Source organism: Myxocyprinus asiaticus, chromosome 3, assembly GCF_019703515.2.
Source record: "Myxocyprinus asiaticus isolate MX2 ecotype Aquarium Trade chromosome 3, UBuf_Myxa_2, whole genome shotgun sequence".
Classification (NCBI taxonomy): Eukaryota; Metazoa; Chordata; class Actinopteri; order Cypriniformes; family Catostomidae; genus Myxocyprinus; species Myxocyprinus asiaticus.
The window spans coordinates 46,256,371-46,273,212 of NC_059346.1; the positions used below are offsets into that span (position 1 = coordinate 46,256,371).

A 16,842-nucleotide genomic window follows, 5' to 3' on the forward strand; every position below is an offset into this window, starting at 1 on the left:
TATGGTCGTTTTAGAGTTTTAAGGTTTACAATGTCATCACGACAATACTGTATGTATATCTGTTCTGTTTATTTTTCAAAATCACAGACATGTCTGTTGAGTGCATGAATGCAACGGCCAATCAGAGGCATTCGAGTCACCGGGACAGAAGAAATCCATTCAGCGCACGCTCACGGACTGAGTTCTGCTGCTACATTCTCTCGCAAATGATCATCATTAACAACAGGGTGTAGAAATGATGTAAATAAGAAATTTATTGTGCAGTGTAGACAGCTTCATTAATAATAACGGGAGTTTTCGTGAGAGTGCAGAACTCAGTGAGTTCACGCTAAACTGAAGTGACTGACAGCTTCAATGATTATAAAGGGATTGATTGTTCTTTGCTCGCTTTCTCACAATTTGAATAACAGTTATTTTTCATGCAGCATGCAATACATTTATATTAAACAATATTATTAATAGTGATTACAATATCAAGGGAAATAATGTTCAATTATGATTTTAGTCATAATCGTGTAGCCCTACTCCCGCCAACAACGTAGATTACTGGCCACTCCCACTTACAACTCCTGCAACGTAAAAAGCTTATTGGGTCCTGTAGCTACCGCTGGTAAAGTCATGGCCTCTACATGGCAGTTATAACCATAAATCACTAATGATAGCTTTGTGTTGTTAGACCATAGTTCTAGCACTTACATTCATGTGATAAGCAAAACATGCATGATGACACTGAGGCAGAAGTTTTTGCAAATTTTCAGTAATGGTGAAGATGCCACGCCAACTAATGGTTGAAATAATTATCACATTTAATGCACTGGTAATACTGCGGTCTTGACTAAGACCATAAGCCGAGACCCAGATCCAGAACAAGACCATGTTTATATGATCTCAAGACCAAGGCCGCAAGATTAAGACTCCACCTATGAGTACAACTCATGAACAGTATGATACACTGTAAAAACTGATTTTGAGGTTAAGATGTATCAATGAGCTTTTTTGAGTTGGCACAACTAAAATTTCATACCAACTTAAGTTTTGATTTTATCAAATTGTTGGATCAACAATCGTATTTGCCATTTCAACTCACTTAGCAAAGTTGACTGAAAAAACAAAGATTTGCCAGCTCCCAGCATGCATTGCAGAATGAATAAAAAATGAGTTTAGTTTTGTAGGCATATTTTTTTTTTTTTTTCTGCGATTTGTGGACTTTATTTGTGCTGTTTTTGCCATCACTGTTAGTTAACAGTTGTGTGGTGATGCTAAGAGCTTATATTTTATTTAATGGTGTTTGTTTAGTGTCACCATTACTGATGTTTGTATTGAAAACTATGTGTCTCCTGTTCAGACTATTGAATATCTGTGGAGATGGAATTGTTTCATATTAACATACAAATGGAAAGCGATTCACAGAAATTAAATGAATTCACAAATAAAAAGAATGAGATTCATAAATATTGTTAGGAGTTGTACAAAAATAAAGTGAATTCACCAATAAATAAAATTAGATTTGCAATTAAAAAAAATCTTTACAAATATATTTTTTAACTCACAAACACAACTCTGTCCAGCATTCATTTGTGAATCGTGCACATTTATTTGTGGATCGCTTCCTGTACATTTACAGATCGCTACACACATTTGTCAGTTTTGAAACAAATCTAGCATCAAGATGTGCACACAAATCTATAAATTGGTGGACTCCAACCATCTTCTACTCAAGCCAATCAGATAATGGCCACATTACTCAATGTGCTCTGATTGGTCCATCTTCAACCAATCACGCTTCATTTTACTATCAGGGCGGGACCAGAGTCACAGACCTCTCATGAGCATGGAATCAAGCAGATACAGATAAACTCCAAGGCCGCAAACTTTTAAAGAAACGGACAGAGGAATACGGTGATTTAAGGTTTGTATAATTTTCTCTCTGTTATAAACATGTATAATATCTTGTTAAATGTCGACAGCTAAAAATTGCCCATTTATAGCGTGTCCTGATCTTTAGCTTTATAGCTAACCTGGCTGACTGTATGAGTCTGCTATTTTAATTTTTACCAAGTTTCTTGACTGAAATGTGTCATCAAAACCTTAACTCTTAATGTTACATGGCAGATCCAAACAGACACTACTAGAAACTACAAAAGATCAGTAGTACAGATAGTGTCTTTATAAAACATGAATCATATTAGATAGTTAAAGTAGCAAAATAAAGGGAAAAAACAAGGCAGGCAAGGTTTTGGTACACAGGCAGACAGTCCAGAAAGGCAAACCAAGTAAATCCGAGAGGCAGAGGTGTAATCCAGTAAACAGGCAATAAATCCAAAAAACACACAAGCAGGCTGGGAAATATGAAGAACAGGCAGGAATTAAAACAGAAATGGTAAATACCGCTCAGAAATGTTGACTAGGCAAATAAGACTTTGCAATGAATGTGTAAACAGGGAACTTAAATAGACAGAGTTAATATGGAACAGGTGGGAGAGTAATCAGTTTGAATGGAGGATTATGGGAAATGTAGTTTGGGAAATGTTAGTACTCCTGGAGAGGGCGACCTCTGGTGGCATACAGGAGAGATAGCAGGCGCTACAGGTGTAACACAGTCTGCCAGGTTAGCTATAAAGCTAATGATCAGGACACTCTATAAATGGGCAATTTTCAGCTTTAACAAGACACTACACATGTTTATAATTGAGAGAAAATGATACGAACCTTAAGTCACAGTATTCCTCTGATGACGTCCGTTTCTTTAAAAGTTTGTGGCCTTGGAGCTTATCTGTATCTGCTTGATTCCATGCTCATGAGAGCTCTGTGACTCTGGTCCCACCCTGATAGTAAAACGAAGCGTGACTGGTTGAAGATAGAACATGCTACGATTGGTCCGTGGCTGTTATCTGATTGGCTTGAGAAGACGATGGGTGGAGTCCACCTATTTGTAGATTTGTGTGCATGTCTTGATGCTAGATTTGTTTCAAAATTGAAAAATGTGTGTAGTGATCTGCAAATGCACAGGAAGCGATCCACAAATAAATGTGCACGATTCACAAATGAATGCTGGACAGAGTTGTGTTTGAGTTAAAAAATATATTTGTAAATATTTTTTTTTTATTTGCAAATTTCATTTATTTGTGAATTCACTTTATTTTTGTGAAACTCCTAACATATATTTACAAATCTCTTTTTATTTGTGAATTCATTTCCTTTCTGTGAAACTCCTTACATTTATTTGTGGATCTCATTCAATTTATTTGTGAACCAGCTTTCTATTTGTGTGTTCCTATGAAACAAAAATAACCCCATAGGATGTCCATCCTTTGCTGATGTTCATAAAACTCTTTAATCAGAACATAAAACATCAAAACTATAGTCTAGGTGCTGCAGTGCACCCTGGGTAGGCTTCTGTGTCACAATAGTAAAGTTATTTGAACAAAACCTGTTAAATCCAATTTACTCACAAATAAATAACTGGTTTGAACCAGCAACGGCAGATTCTGATCTGTCGCGTAACAAAGTAGTTCCATGCACAAATGAATTTTTATGACCATACTCAGTTTTTCCTATTTTTTTTTTTAATTGACTTGTTCATTGAACTGTTTTATATAAGCAAGATCACACGAGCAAGAATGCTAAATCAGCACTGCTAAATAACTAAATAATTGTCAATGGATTATTTAGTTGTCTCGACAAAACTGTGTGTTAAAGAGCACCTATTATGGTTTTTAAACGTGCCTAATTTTGTTATAAAGGTCTCATACAATAGATTTACATGCATCCAAGGTAAAAAACACTTTAATTTGCTCATAATTTAAATTCCAGCATTACCTTTTTTTTCCCCACTGTCAAAAACGACTCGTTCAATGATCCGTTCTAAAGGATTCATTCTAAACTCCTCCTTTCAGAGAGCCTACTCTGCTCTGATTGGTCAGATATCCCAGTCTGTTGTGATTGGTCTACCGCTTAGTGTAGTGTTTGAGGGCGGGTCAAAGCTGTTCGCGAGCAGTCAATGAAGACCAGAGGCAGGTTTTTTATTACCAAATTAGGTAGGTTAGTACAGGAAGTGAGTCTGGAATTACTAACGATTCGTTTCAGGTGTTCAGAATCGGTTCTTTCTTTTGGGAGTCAATAAATCCATTTGTCGTGCACTTTGATTTTTGAAACTTTGCAGCCTTTTTTACATTCAGAAACAGCTATATAACACACTACATGAAAGGTAATATTTGAAAAACCATAATAGGTGCTCTTTAATGTACTGTAACTCGACTAAGTCAAAGCAAAAAGACAACTAGCTTATGTTGAGTGAACAACTGTTAAAAAAATGTTTTTTTTTTTTTTTTTTCTTTTTACAGTGTATGACTATTGTCATTTGGGTACTGAAATTATATATATATATACACATTGTCAAGTGAGTGACAGAAGGGGAACTGTAACACTGAAAACATCTGCACACAACAGAGTCTTCATTCATTCATTGTTAGATGGCGCTGTTTAATATCACACTGAGGCGGACTGTCAGCACACCCTCTTCAGCAGTTGTTGGTTGACTGGCGTTGCTAAGGAAGTCAAGTAACTGTCTGGATCTAACGGAGTGATGCTTCCGTATCAAAAGACGTCATTTTATTCTTCAGACAAACGTATTTTAAATATGTGTTTTATTCCGTTTCCATATGTATGTTTTGGAAAGTTGTAAACGCCATATTCGGAGAGTTTTGTTTACTAATGTGTCTATCGTGTGTCATCACTGAATTTAGCATGACAGAGATTTAAAACTAATTTAAAACTTTATCAATAGTTCATACAATAGTTGTTTTTATTTTATTTTATTTTGTTTTAATTTTTAGCGTATAAGTATTAGTTAAAGCTGGGTACCAAAACAGATAATTACGCTGCAGCTTTTTTTAAATCTCTGTACACGTTATAATTGTTCTTCTTCTTATTTATAATAATGTTTTTGTTGTTTTTAGTAAAATGGAAGATTAAACAATCCTAAAGTGGTTTGCTTGTCTTAGTTGGTTTGGCCAAACTGGTTTTCAGCTGGCTTAGCTGGTCCCTCAGCCTGAGAAGTGCCCGAAACCCTCCAAAAACCATTAAACCAGACTGGTGGCCAACTGAGGATCACACACTTGTTTTGTGTTCAGCTGGGTATTGTACTATTGAATGTTGGTAGTTTACAGCTTCCGTTTAGATGTTTAATAGACATTTGGGTGGATTCTTAATAGTTATAATGTTTGTATTTTTGAGATACATACTTATGCACAATAAATCTGCTTGCTGTCTCCACAGAATGTAATCAAATGAGGACCATGGAGCTCGTTTACATCTAAAACCAAGTCTGACAATAGGATGACTGAGCATGGAGAGACCATTGTCCCATTTAAACCCACAGGAGAACCAGCTTGCAAAACAGATATTACTGGTATAAGTGTAGACCCGAGGAAAGAGAAGAGTGACCAAGAGGAGCTCAGAGATCTCAAGAAGCAATATAATGGACCCACTGTACTTCAGAATGAACACAAGGAAACTAAGCTTAGTCCTGATCAGCCTCTGCCTCCCTCTCTTCCGAAGCCTGTGGGATTGGCAATGGGGGGTAGAAACATCACATTTGATGAGAAGGTGAGGGGGAGTAGGTTGAGAAACAGCCAGGAGAGTCTCACAGACGCGGGTGAGACTGGCTCGTCCACCGATTCCCTTAAAGAAGACACTTTGGCTCCGAAGTCAAGCAGTCCATTGGGTTTCAAGAATGGACAGAGCCTTACGTCAGGACATCCACCCATGGAGATGCCACCGTTCAGGAACTGGACTGGAAGTTTCTCTGAAACCGAAGTGTCCCCACATGATCTTTGTGATCTGAACAAAGAGCGTTTGAGACAATCTAAAATAATTCTTTCTCCACTCCAGTCCACTGGCATGAATCCTCCTCTGGAGCACAGCACAGACTCCACGTCCTTAAGGACAGCTAATCGGATTGACAGAGATTGTTTGGATTACAGTGTGGTGGGGAGAAGGGGGCGGTCGGAGAGGCTTCAAAGGAACCTGAGTGATAGTGGGCTGTTGGAGACCTTAGTGTCAGATAGCACCTCTGTCCACTCCATGAAGTCCACCTATAGTGTACTGAACCCTATCAGACCCAGGGATGTGAGGAATAGGTAAGTGTTTATATATTTGTTGCTTCTTTTCTGTATTTCTTTGCTGCCCATTTAGATTTAGCTTTTAGCAGGTATCCATCCTCCACTTCAAGATCACATGATCACGTGCTGATGTGTCATCTTGCTTAACTCCTAAAGAATCCAAGTGTCTTTCTGTAATAATACATGTCTTATTTTTCAGCATAATACAAGAGATTTAGTTAATTTGTTAACCCAATAAATAAGATGTTAGGAAATAGATCATAATTACTTCTCCTGATGCACTGAGTGTAGAGTAACTGAGTCACCTGCACAACTTAAGTTGTACATAATGGCAAAGTGAAACTGAGTGTTTATATAGAGATTGAAGAGGAAGGTGAAAGTAAGGGGATTAAGGCTGGATCAATGACATGCCAGTTCAGCATCTACTGCAGCTGCCAAATTGATTTAGTAGACCATTCATTCAGATTCATTTTGTGAGTATAGCTTTACAGACTGTTAATAATGTCAAATGAAATGGCCAATTTGAAATGTATATCTAACCATTAGTAATGCATCTAATTATCACTTTATATCTCAATTAAGCTTGTTCTGCCTTCATTAAATAATATACTGTAAATTCTGTTGTTACCAAAAATGAAAAGAAACTCTGGAGGAAGTCGTAAAAAATAGTTGAGATGGCGCAATATTAAGAAATCAAACAATTTGGCTTGTACTAAAACATATGACTTGAGGGGCGGTCACACTACACTTCGCACTCCATACACTCCCATTCTAATGCATCTGAATGCGAAGAAATTTTGTACGACGCTGCGTACCAAAGTTCAAGTTTAGTGAACTCTGAACTAGAGGACACGTGACCAAAAGAAGATTGAAACGTCACATTCTGACCTCTTGGCTCAATTCAAAGGATACACTCAGTTTTTCAAAGCTGTGTGTTTTTTAGTCTTGGGATCGATGCCTTTTATACGCATCGATAATCTGAAGATTTTTCAGATGATTATTTAAGTAATATCACATGAGCAAGAGTGAGATATGGCCCTACATCAGCACTGCTGTGATTCGGCCGCAGGCCGAGTGCCGTAGGTAGTCACAGCAGTGCTGATTTAGGGCCATATCGCACACTTGCTCATGTGATATTGCTTATAAAAAACAGTTCAATGAACAAGTAAATTTAAAAAAATGTAGAAAAACTGAGTATGGTCATAAAAAATGCATTTGTGCATGGAACTACTTTCTTACGCGACAGATCAGAATCTGCCATTGCTGGTTCAAACCAAATGATGCGCCCAAGCCTTCGTTAGTAATTCAGAAATGTCACTTTAGAACTAGTATCACGGCTTGGGCTGTTTCTAACAAGCTATTGGAGAAACAAGGATGAGTGTGTGTGCGTGTGTGTGTGTGTGTGTGTGAGAGAGAGAGAGAGAGAGAGAGAGAGTGAGAGAGAGAGACAGAGACAGAGACAGAGAGAGATATGGAGCATGTGCGATCACCTGTTGCCACTCCCAAGCAGAGATGCTGTAGTTTGTTAGTCAGCTCTCTAAAGATAATGTCATTTTGGTCAAATTCATCCTATTTTCTCAGTGGAAAAATAACTGTCCAAGTGGGGGTATTTCTCCCTATTTCGCGGTAGCTGGTGCACAAGAGTCATTCACTATAGAAACCGCAATCTCCTTTGCCATTTTGAACAGTATTTCCTCTCGAATATGGAAACTCCAGTAAGAGGTAAGCGCCTTGAGTTTGTGTAATTAATCAGTTTGTTGTGTCTCTCAGCTGTGATGAGCCTTAATGCTGAAGTTGTTAGTTTAAAGCCATTTAAAGATATTTCCTAGCTTTAGTAGTGTAGTAGTAATACGAGCGATCATGGAGCGCTGATGAATAAAAACACTGACTGACGCTGACTCACTTCACGTCACCAACTGGCTCATATTACACACAAAAATGGTCTGTTGCCGCCACCTGCAGGCTAAAATATGTAATGTCAAATTTTATGTACATTTTATGTAAAGAGAGGGGGATGCACCAATCCGATACCTGGATCGGTATCGGCTCCGATACTGATGTTTTCAGACCGATCGGGTATCAGTCCGATGAGCCCAATACAAATCTGATACTGTGTTAGTCATGTTCATTATGGTCAAGCTCCAAAAATGACATAAAAGAACAAAATAAATAAATAACACCATTAAAGTTGTTCATATGACTCGTGCATTTTATTCAAAGCCACTTGAAGGCATGCGATAGCTCTGTGAATCGCAAAAGGCTGTGTTTAATAAGTAAATATATAGTTTGCACATGCTGCGCTAGCACATTAGTGAATGGTGCTGCTCTGTTGACACACACACACACACATAAGCACGACACACAGACTGGTGAGGCACTCGCAGCTATTTTCAGCCTTCCCGCGGTGCGCAGTATTTGAGCGCTTCAAATGAACAACATCTCAGATGTACATGCTCAATAGTTTGGTTCACTTATAATATGCATTTAGAACGACACCATAGGAGAATTTTACAAGAATTTGAATGAGAAGTGAATTAAACTACTGTGAACTTGCCTACAAACAGAGACAGGACTTACGGGAGAGTTCAGAATGTCAAAATAAAAGCCTGAGGGGTTTAAAGTTAAAGGTACATAATTGAAATATATTACTGTTGTATTTATAATTCTAAAAGGCAATAATAATAGAAATAATAATTTATTATTATTATTATCATTATTATTTGTTTACAAATTATAACAGTATTTAAGTTGAATGGGTTCCAATAAATAACTGTGTGAATGAAAAGTGAACTGATATCTTACGACTAAATTGAACAAAAAAAAAAAAAAAAAAAAAATCTGAATTATTTAAAGTCCAGATACAAATTGAAATTGTTTTGCAAATTGGCTTCTTTTCTACTGAAGACTTATACTGGAATTATTGTTAATTTGTTGCTACATTATCCAGTATAATATTTAACAATAAAGTTTTTCTTAATAAGCTATACATTTATATTTAAATAAAGTGTAGTTAGGGGGTTGTGTTTCTTTACATATTAAAGAGTACCCATAATTAGTTCCACACAATAATGTAAAGATATTCTAAACTGATTATGCAAAAAACAACACTGGTATCGGATCGGGATCGGTATCGGCCGATACTGAGATTTCAGATATCGGAATCGGATCAGAAGAGAAAAAGTGGTATCGGTGCGTCCCTAGTAAAGAGACACATATACAGTAGCTCTTAACACATATGCACTGATCTTACACTTTAGTTTAGAATGGCACGAACACAAGCGGAGTGATACATACGGAGTGATACACATAGTGTGAGACCATCAGTACTCATAGAACATCTCTAGTCCAATCAGATTTGAGGACCGGAACTAACTGTTGTATATTGATATATATTGCATTTTTTCCAGATATAAATGGGGCTGCTCCTTGAACAATAGTCTTTGTCTTTTCAAGCATATTTCTCAACACAGTGTGAGCGGCAGGGTTAATTAAAGAAGGTCGCACCTTGATGCGTCTGGTGGACACATGACGTGTTCTAAAATTAGAATAAATTATTTTCTACATAGATACGCGCACCACAGCTACCGACGCTCGCGGTTTCCGGAGGCTGCTCTAAATTCTGCAGCGCCACGGAGCTCAAATCATTTTGTGGTTTGACAGACCACGGTAAAGATAGTTTGCGGTTTGAAATTCAGACTTTTGACAAATAAGTACTTTTCACTCTTCACTTTCACATTTACAGCAAACACGCAGTCTGGGTTCATGCAAATTTACTTGTTTTACATAGAGTCTGATTTGTGAAAACTTTCACAATCACATTTGATCACATTTGATTGCGTCTTACTGCTCTACCCCTTGATGATTTGTGAATTTTTTCACAGATTAGTTTTTGTCTCTTAACCATTTTCTGAGTTCTGGAGTCAACAGTTTAACTACAGTTTACAGGTTACATTCTGAAAACATGATAATTATGATGGAAAAACTAGTTTCACACAAAACTGGATTTGTGAAAACTTTCACAGATTGATTTGACTCAGTTTGATGGCTTAATACATGTTGGCATTGTGAAAAATTAAGGATGTAAGCCAAAAAAGTTATAAAAGGCTTACCATTTTAAAAAGTAAAATTTAGATGGGTCATAGTTGTCTCAAAATTACCTTTATGATGTGATTTATTTCACAATTCAGTTAATATCAGTTAACTAATTGTTTAAGTTTCTGATTCAACAATTCATCAGAAAAATTATTATTTAGGCCTTGGGAGGCCATTTTATAAAGCACACTGCTAATAATCAGGGGAAAACACTTATTTCAGACAAAACTGGATTTGTGAAATCTGTCCAGTTAAACCCATTGCATGTCTTCTGTCAGTAGTGGACACTCGTGCAACGTAAGCAGTGACATTCATCCGAGTCCAGGAGACGGAGTGAAGTTTGGCGGGGGGGAGGGGATAAAAATGGAAATGGAACGCAGCCCTAGTTTCAGTGAATAATAAGGTGGATAGGCCTATGTAATTACACAAACACCGTCAACACAAGTCACGCCAGCTTATAGCAAAATGAAAACGAATAAAAGCAAATTCAGAGCTGAATGTGGCTGTTTACTTGTGAAAGAATTGAATAATTAGCCTATATAAACATTATGTACAGCTTTGTTCAGCAGTCTCACTTATAGCCTATAAACAAATCATAATTTGCAGCACAAACATTTGCATTTGGTGTTGGATGTGGCAAAAGATTATATCTTTGCCAAAAATGAATGCTTCAATGATACCAAACCCAGCACAAGCCAGAAAAGAGCACAAACGATGAAGACTGGTGAGAGTGATTGACATGGGGTTTAGCCTGCACGATTTCATGGTTTCTAAAAGCGATCTTGTTAAATACAAAGAAAGGAAAATGTTATGATGTTTGTTTTAACGGCACAAACCACCACAAACGAACAACACCGCTTTGGTGCGATTTGGATGACGTGGGGTGGAGAGTGACATCACTGCTACCGAATTCAAATTCTTATTTCTAAATAATTCAGAGAAATAGTTACAGTGTTTTTTTAACGGCACAAATCGAGCACAAATGAACGGCACCGGTTTGGAGTGATTTGGATGACATGGGTTGGAAAGTGAAATCACAGCCAAAAAAATAGTGTCTAATATCTCAAACACCGAACCAGCACAAACGTTAATTTTTGCAGCATAAATCGGCACAAATGAATGGTATAGATCTGGTAATGATTTAATTATATAGGGTGCCAAATTCACAGAGATAATGCGTGGAGCCAGTGTTGTGCTGACTTTGGCTGCTCTTACGAGCTCCTTAGCTCACACTCACGCACTCTGTTTGTAGCAGATTACCACGAGCAGAGTGCTAATTCAGTTCATACAGACATATTGATTTAATTAAACAGCAGCCCTTTGCAGTTTAATAATCACTTTGAGTCACGTAACGACTGGCTTTTCGACTCCAATGTTGTATTTTGGATTGTGCAGTGAGGTTCTGAATAAAAGCACTTCATTTGAAAATAAATAAATAAATAAATAATAATACAAAATTATGTTGATAATGTTCTATTTTCATTTGATTAAAGTTTTAATTAATTCATTTATGTAGACACCATTTTGATGATAAAACTGAAATAAACTGTTTCAGAAAAAAATTAAACAAATAAACAGGTATCAGTATCGGCGAGTACTGAAAAGGAAGTTTCCAAAAAATGGTATTGGGTCATCCCCAGTAAATATATGAGCCGGCTCTCTAGTCAATTAAAAAGACTTATGAATCAGTTGGGGCTGACTGAATTAATTGAATCACTCCAAATAAACCAAGAACTGTTACTGTGTTTTGTGTGCGTGAAGCTCATGAGACTCATGAGAGTTACAAACTGGTTGTTCATATGACAACATGTAGTTTAAAATACAAATTTAGTTTTGTTGTAATCAGTGAATAATCTGAAAAAGAATTCTAAATGAACAATTTGGCAAATAAATATTTCATAAATAATTCTTTAAAAAAACAGTTCTCTTTTAAACATGCTAACAGTTATTGTTTATTTTTCTCTCATGTCTGTAAAATCCACTTTAATAAAGTGCAATTAAATAAATAAATTAAAAAAAAAGAAATTGGCCAGTAAAAAATCTGACTGGCTGGTAAATTTTTTCATCTACCAGCCACCTTGTCTGGTGGGCTAAAAAGTGCATTTCAGACCCTGTGTATCACCCTCTTGTGATCTTCCAACGCTATTACGCCAGGCTGTTAAACAGAAGCCCAACTGAGTTAACTGGAAAGCACACAAATTAGGCTTCTAATTTAAAGTAATAGTTCACCCAAAAATTATAATCCTCTTATGATTTACTCACATTTAAGCCATCCCAGATGTGTATGACTATCCTTCTTCAGCAGAACCAAAGAGAAGATTTTTATAAGCATATTTTAGCTCTGTATGTCCATACAATGCAAGTAAATGGGTTCCATCAGGCTGACTCCAGTCGATCAATTGTCTTCTGAAGCAAGTCGATAGGCGTTTGTAAAAAATAAATCGATAATTAAAACTTTACTAACTTTAAAAAATCGCTTCCTGCCAGCAGTCGACGCATCAGTGACGTAAGCGCAATGGCACATTCACACAAGAAGTCGGAAGCGCGCGCTTTGTATACAACAGAGGAGCGAATGTCACATAAGAGTTAGTTATTTTCAAACAGCAATACAGTGCTGGCCGGAAGCAATGATTTAAAGTTAAAAACTTAAAACATATCTATTTGTTTCTTACACCAACCTATCCATTTGCTTCAGAAGACATTAATTGATCGACTGGAGTCATGTGGATTACTTTTATGCTGCCTAAATGTGACTTTTGGACCGTCAAACAGCCAGCAGCCTCACGGCACCCATTCAGTTTCATTGTATGGACAAAAAGAGCTGAAATGTGCTTATAAATAATCTTTATTTTGGTTCTGCTGAAGAAGGAAAGACATACACATCTGGGATGGCTTGTAGGTAAGTAAATCATGAGAGGATTTTTATTTTTGGGTGAACTAACCCTTTAAATGTCAGCTAATGTTAATATATTGATGTCTCAAAAATATATCCATAAAATAATGTGCCGAGCAATAGTGAATATTTATCAATATTTTATGAATATCCCTGGTGTTTTTAATGTTACTGGAAAGTGAGTACATGGTATTTATTAACATTTTTATTAAAGTTTTTTTGTGAAGTGTTATTTACTAAAACCTGCCTGACATCATATCATGGTCCATGAAAAAAATGTGCACGCTCAAAGCCTAGTGTGCCCCTCTTACTCCCATAGAGAAAAATAAATGAACCAACAAATGATGTTGGTACGATTTTTTGTAAATTTTACCTCCAACCTAAACCTAAATCTAACCATAATGTCGAACCCCTTACCCAACCCCTAAACCTAACCAGAATTTTAATAGGAAAATCACTGTTGTGTATCATGGAAGAAATAAAACATTGGGGTTTGGAACAAGACGAGGAAAGTGTGACAGATTATTGACATACCTGAACATTAGTCAAATGTATTGTATAAGGAATAAAAAAATTTTTTTTTTGTTTTTTTTTCACAGTCATTTCCTTTCTTAAAATAGTGTTGGATAGGAGGCTAGCTAAAATTGTATGTATTGTATCAATTGAGATTCTGCTTGTTGATTGTGTGGTCTCTGTGAGACTAAAAGTCATACATTTTTGTACGAGCCAAGTCATATGATATATTACAATTTCACCATCTCATAAATTATTATGAATTGTCATGAGACTGATGTTGAGTAATTTCCATTATTCTCGAAGATTGTCATTATTCAATAGTTAGCCTAGTTCCAGTCCTCTAATCTGATTGGACAAATAGTGCTCCTTGGGTGCTGATTAAGTAAAATAGTTTCACTGTTTGAATCCCTACACTTTTCTGTGTTCCACTTATGGTTCTTTGGTTTTTAGGAGCTTTCTGGAGGGCAGTGTTCTGGGAAACGGTGCCTTGCTGGGGGCGGAAGAGCTCGACCGCTACTTCCCAGAGAGACGGCTTGGTATCTACATTGCCACATGGAACATGCAGGGAGAGAAGGTTTGGAATAATAGTCTGAAAACAATACTATTTTGTTGTTTATATGCTGTGCAGCTGTGAGACTGAATGTTCCCCCTCTGTCTCAGGGGCTTCCATACAACCTAGATGATCTGTTGCTCCCAACCGATACAGACTTTGCACAGGATGTCTACATTATTGGAGTTCAGGAAGGTTGCCCAGATAGGTAGGCATTCATCTTTTTTGTTCTGTATGTCTTTTCAACTTTTCTGTTTGTCTCTTTATGATATTTTTCCACATTTACTCTCTTAATGTTTTTCTACTTGGGCTGGTGATGCGTTGATAATTCATAATTGGGATTTTCATTTGAATTATTAATAATTGCAAATTCTGGAAGACTGCAACAATAATTTGAATTATTTATTTGTATTATTTCATGTGCTCCAACAGCAAAAGACAAAATTTACTATTATGTTTCCACAACTTTCAAAAAGTGAGAAAAAAACAAGAGTGGTGGATAACAACAGTAAGAGAGAAATATGACAAATTACTGTCACTCTCTCAGCAGCTGTATTTGAAATCCCATCATGACTATTTTTTTAATATATGCTATATATTTATACTAAATGTATGAAAATTTGAATATATATATTAAAAAATGTAAACAGCTAAAAAGGTGAAAACGTGTCTTCATGGTCTGTGAAAAGGGTCCATTATCTTGGCAGTACAAAGATGTCTTAGAATGATGCTTGTAGGATTGATTTGAATCATCAGGCATGCACCTAAAGATTCTCACCCTTATTGTGCACAGGAGGGAGTGGGAGATCCGTCTGCAGGAAACGCTTGGGCCGTATTATGTCATGCTGTATGCAGCAGCCCATGGAGTTCTCTATCTCACTGTATTTGTCCGAAGGGACCTCATATGGTTCTGTTCAGGTAAGGCCTCAATAAAGTTTTTTATTTATTTTTTTATAAAACATGATTATTATGTAAAAATAACAGTTCAAAAGTGTGTGTCTTTTTCTGCCACTACAGAGGTGGAACATGCTACAGTCACCACCCGAATTATATCACAGATTAAGACTAAAGGAGCTGTGGGTGTTGGCTTTACTTTCTTTGGGACGTCTTTCCTCTTCATCACCTCCCATTTCACCTGTAAGTTGAGTAAAGATTAAACCAAATCGCAGACACCCCAGTTATGTGTAACACTGCCATTTTAATATATGTCTATAATGACTATAGCATTAGATTAGGGGATGGAAATTGTTTATGCCTAACTACTGTGTATTACAACAATTTGTACTGAAGAAAACCCAACCCAACCATTTTTGTTTTTTTCTTCAGCCGGAGATTCTAAAGTATATGAGAGGATCTTAGACTACAACAAGATCATAGAAGCTTTAGCTCTCCCTAGAAACCTTCCTGATACCAACCCTTACCGCTCTACAAACTGTGAGTATTCCTGTGATTGTTGTATTTCTAGGTTTGTACCATAGATATTGCTTATATTTTTCTGTTAATGAACACATTTTGCTTGTTCGTTCTCAGCTGATGTCACAACCCGTTTTGATGAAGTCTTCTGGTTTGGAGACTTTAACTTCCGCCTGAATAAAGATAGAGGAGAGGTGGATGCCATTTTGAATCAGGTTGTAGGTGCAGACATGAGCCCTCTGTTACAGCATGACCAGCTGTCTAAAGAGATGAAGGAAGGTAAGTTCAAACAAGATGTAGTAGTTCAGTCATGTGTCATGCAGAATATTGCCTTAATATATTCACATCAATGCAATATTCTTTCTTACATTGTATAAAACTGGAACTATCTGTATTGAGCCATAATTTTTCAGCACATTCTGTCCATTTGCAGGTTCCATTTTTAAAGGGTTTCAGGAAGCACCTATTCACTTTCCTCCTACTTACAAGTTTGACATTGGTTGCGATGTCTATGACACCACTACAAAGCAGAGAACGCCTTCATATACTGTAAGAGTACCAGCTAATTATGTGAAAACTTCTTTGTGTTTAGTACCATCACTTAATTTCCTGATTTGTTGACAGGATCGGATTCTTTATCGAAACAGACAAGCAGATGATATAAAAGTGGTCAAGTACACTTCTTGCTCATCTATTAAGACATCAGATCACCGGCCTGTCATTGGCATGTTTCAGGTCAAACTTCGTCCTGGTAGAGATAAGTAAGCACCTTTCTACAATGGCAAGCTTTATTAGTCTTACATACTTTTGGAGGTTAGAGTGGTGCTCAGTTGTTAGTCAATGTTCGTAAATCCACAAATAAAATGTAAAGTTTTTTTTTTTTTAAATACTTTCTCCTACACCAGCTTTAATATGCAGATAAAACTATAAGTAAGCCAGTTGTAGGTTGATTCCCCCAGAGAGTTTAAAGGGATAATTCACCCAAAAATTATAATATTCTTATCATTTTCTCACCCTCATGCCATCCCAGAGGTATTTGACTTTCTTTCTTCTCCTGAACACAACAAAGATTTTTAGAAGAATATTTAAGCTCTGTAGGTCCATACAATGCAAGTGAATGGTGGCCAGATTTTTGAAGATCCAAAAAGCACATAAAGGCAACTTAAAAGTAATCCATATGACTCCAGTGGTTAAATCTATATCTTCAGAAGTGATATGATAGGTGTGGGTGAGAAACAGATCAATATTTAAGTTCT

General features: G+C 36.7%; 1 protein-coding gene across 8 annotated transcripts in view; it reads left to right on the forward strand.

The window, feature by feature from the left end:
- LOC127420999 (phosphatidylinositol polyphosphate 5-phosphatase type IV-like) overlaps positions 1-16,842 on the forward strand; it is a 55,900-nt gene that overhangs the window by 35,968 nt on the left and 3,090 nt on the right. For 3 of the 8 annotated variants that reach the window (XM_051663741.1, XM_051663750.1, XM_051663747.1), the window contains 8 exons: positions 14,074-14,197; positions 14,284-14,381; positions 14,967-15,091; positions 15,191-15,310; positions 15,500-15,607; positions 15,704-15,865; positions 16,020-16,135; positions 16,211-16,347. In XM_051663741.1, coding sequence (XP_051519701.1) covers positions 14,074-14,197; positions 14,284-14,381; positions 14,967-15,091; positions 15,191-15,310; positions 15,500-15,607; positions 15,704-15,865; positions 16,020-16,135; positions 16,211-16,347 — 990 coding nt within the window. Of the gene's footprint in view, positions 1-4,532; positions 6,141-14,073; positions 14,198-14,283; positions 14,382-14,966; positions 15,092-15,190; positions 15,311-15,499; positions 15,608-15,703; positions 15,866-16,019; positions 16,136-16,210; positions 16,348-16,842 lie in introns of those variants that run through there. The other 5 variants (XM_051663725.1, XM_051663716.1, XM_051663708.1 and 2 more) reach the window with 5 other exon arrangements.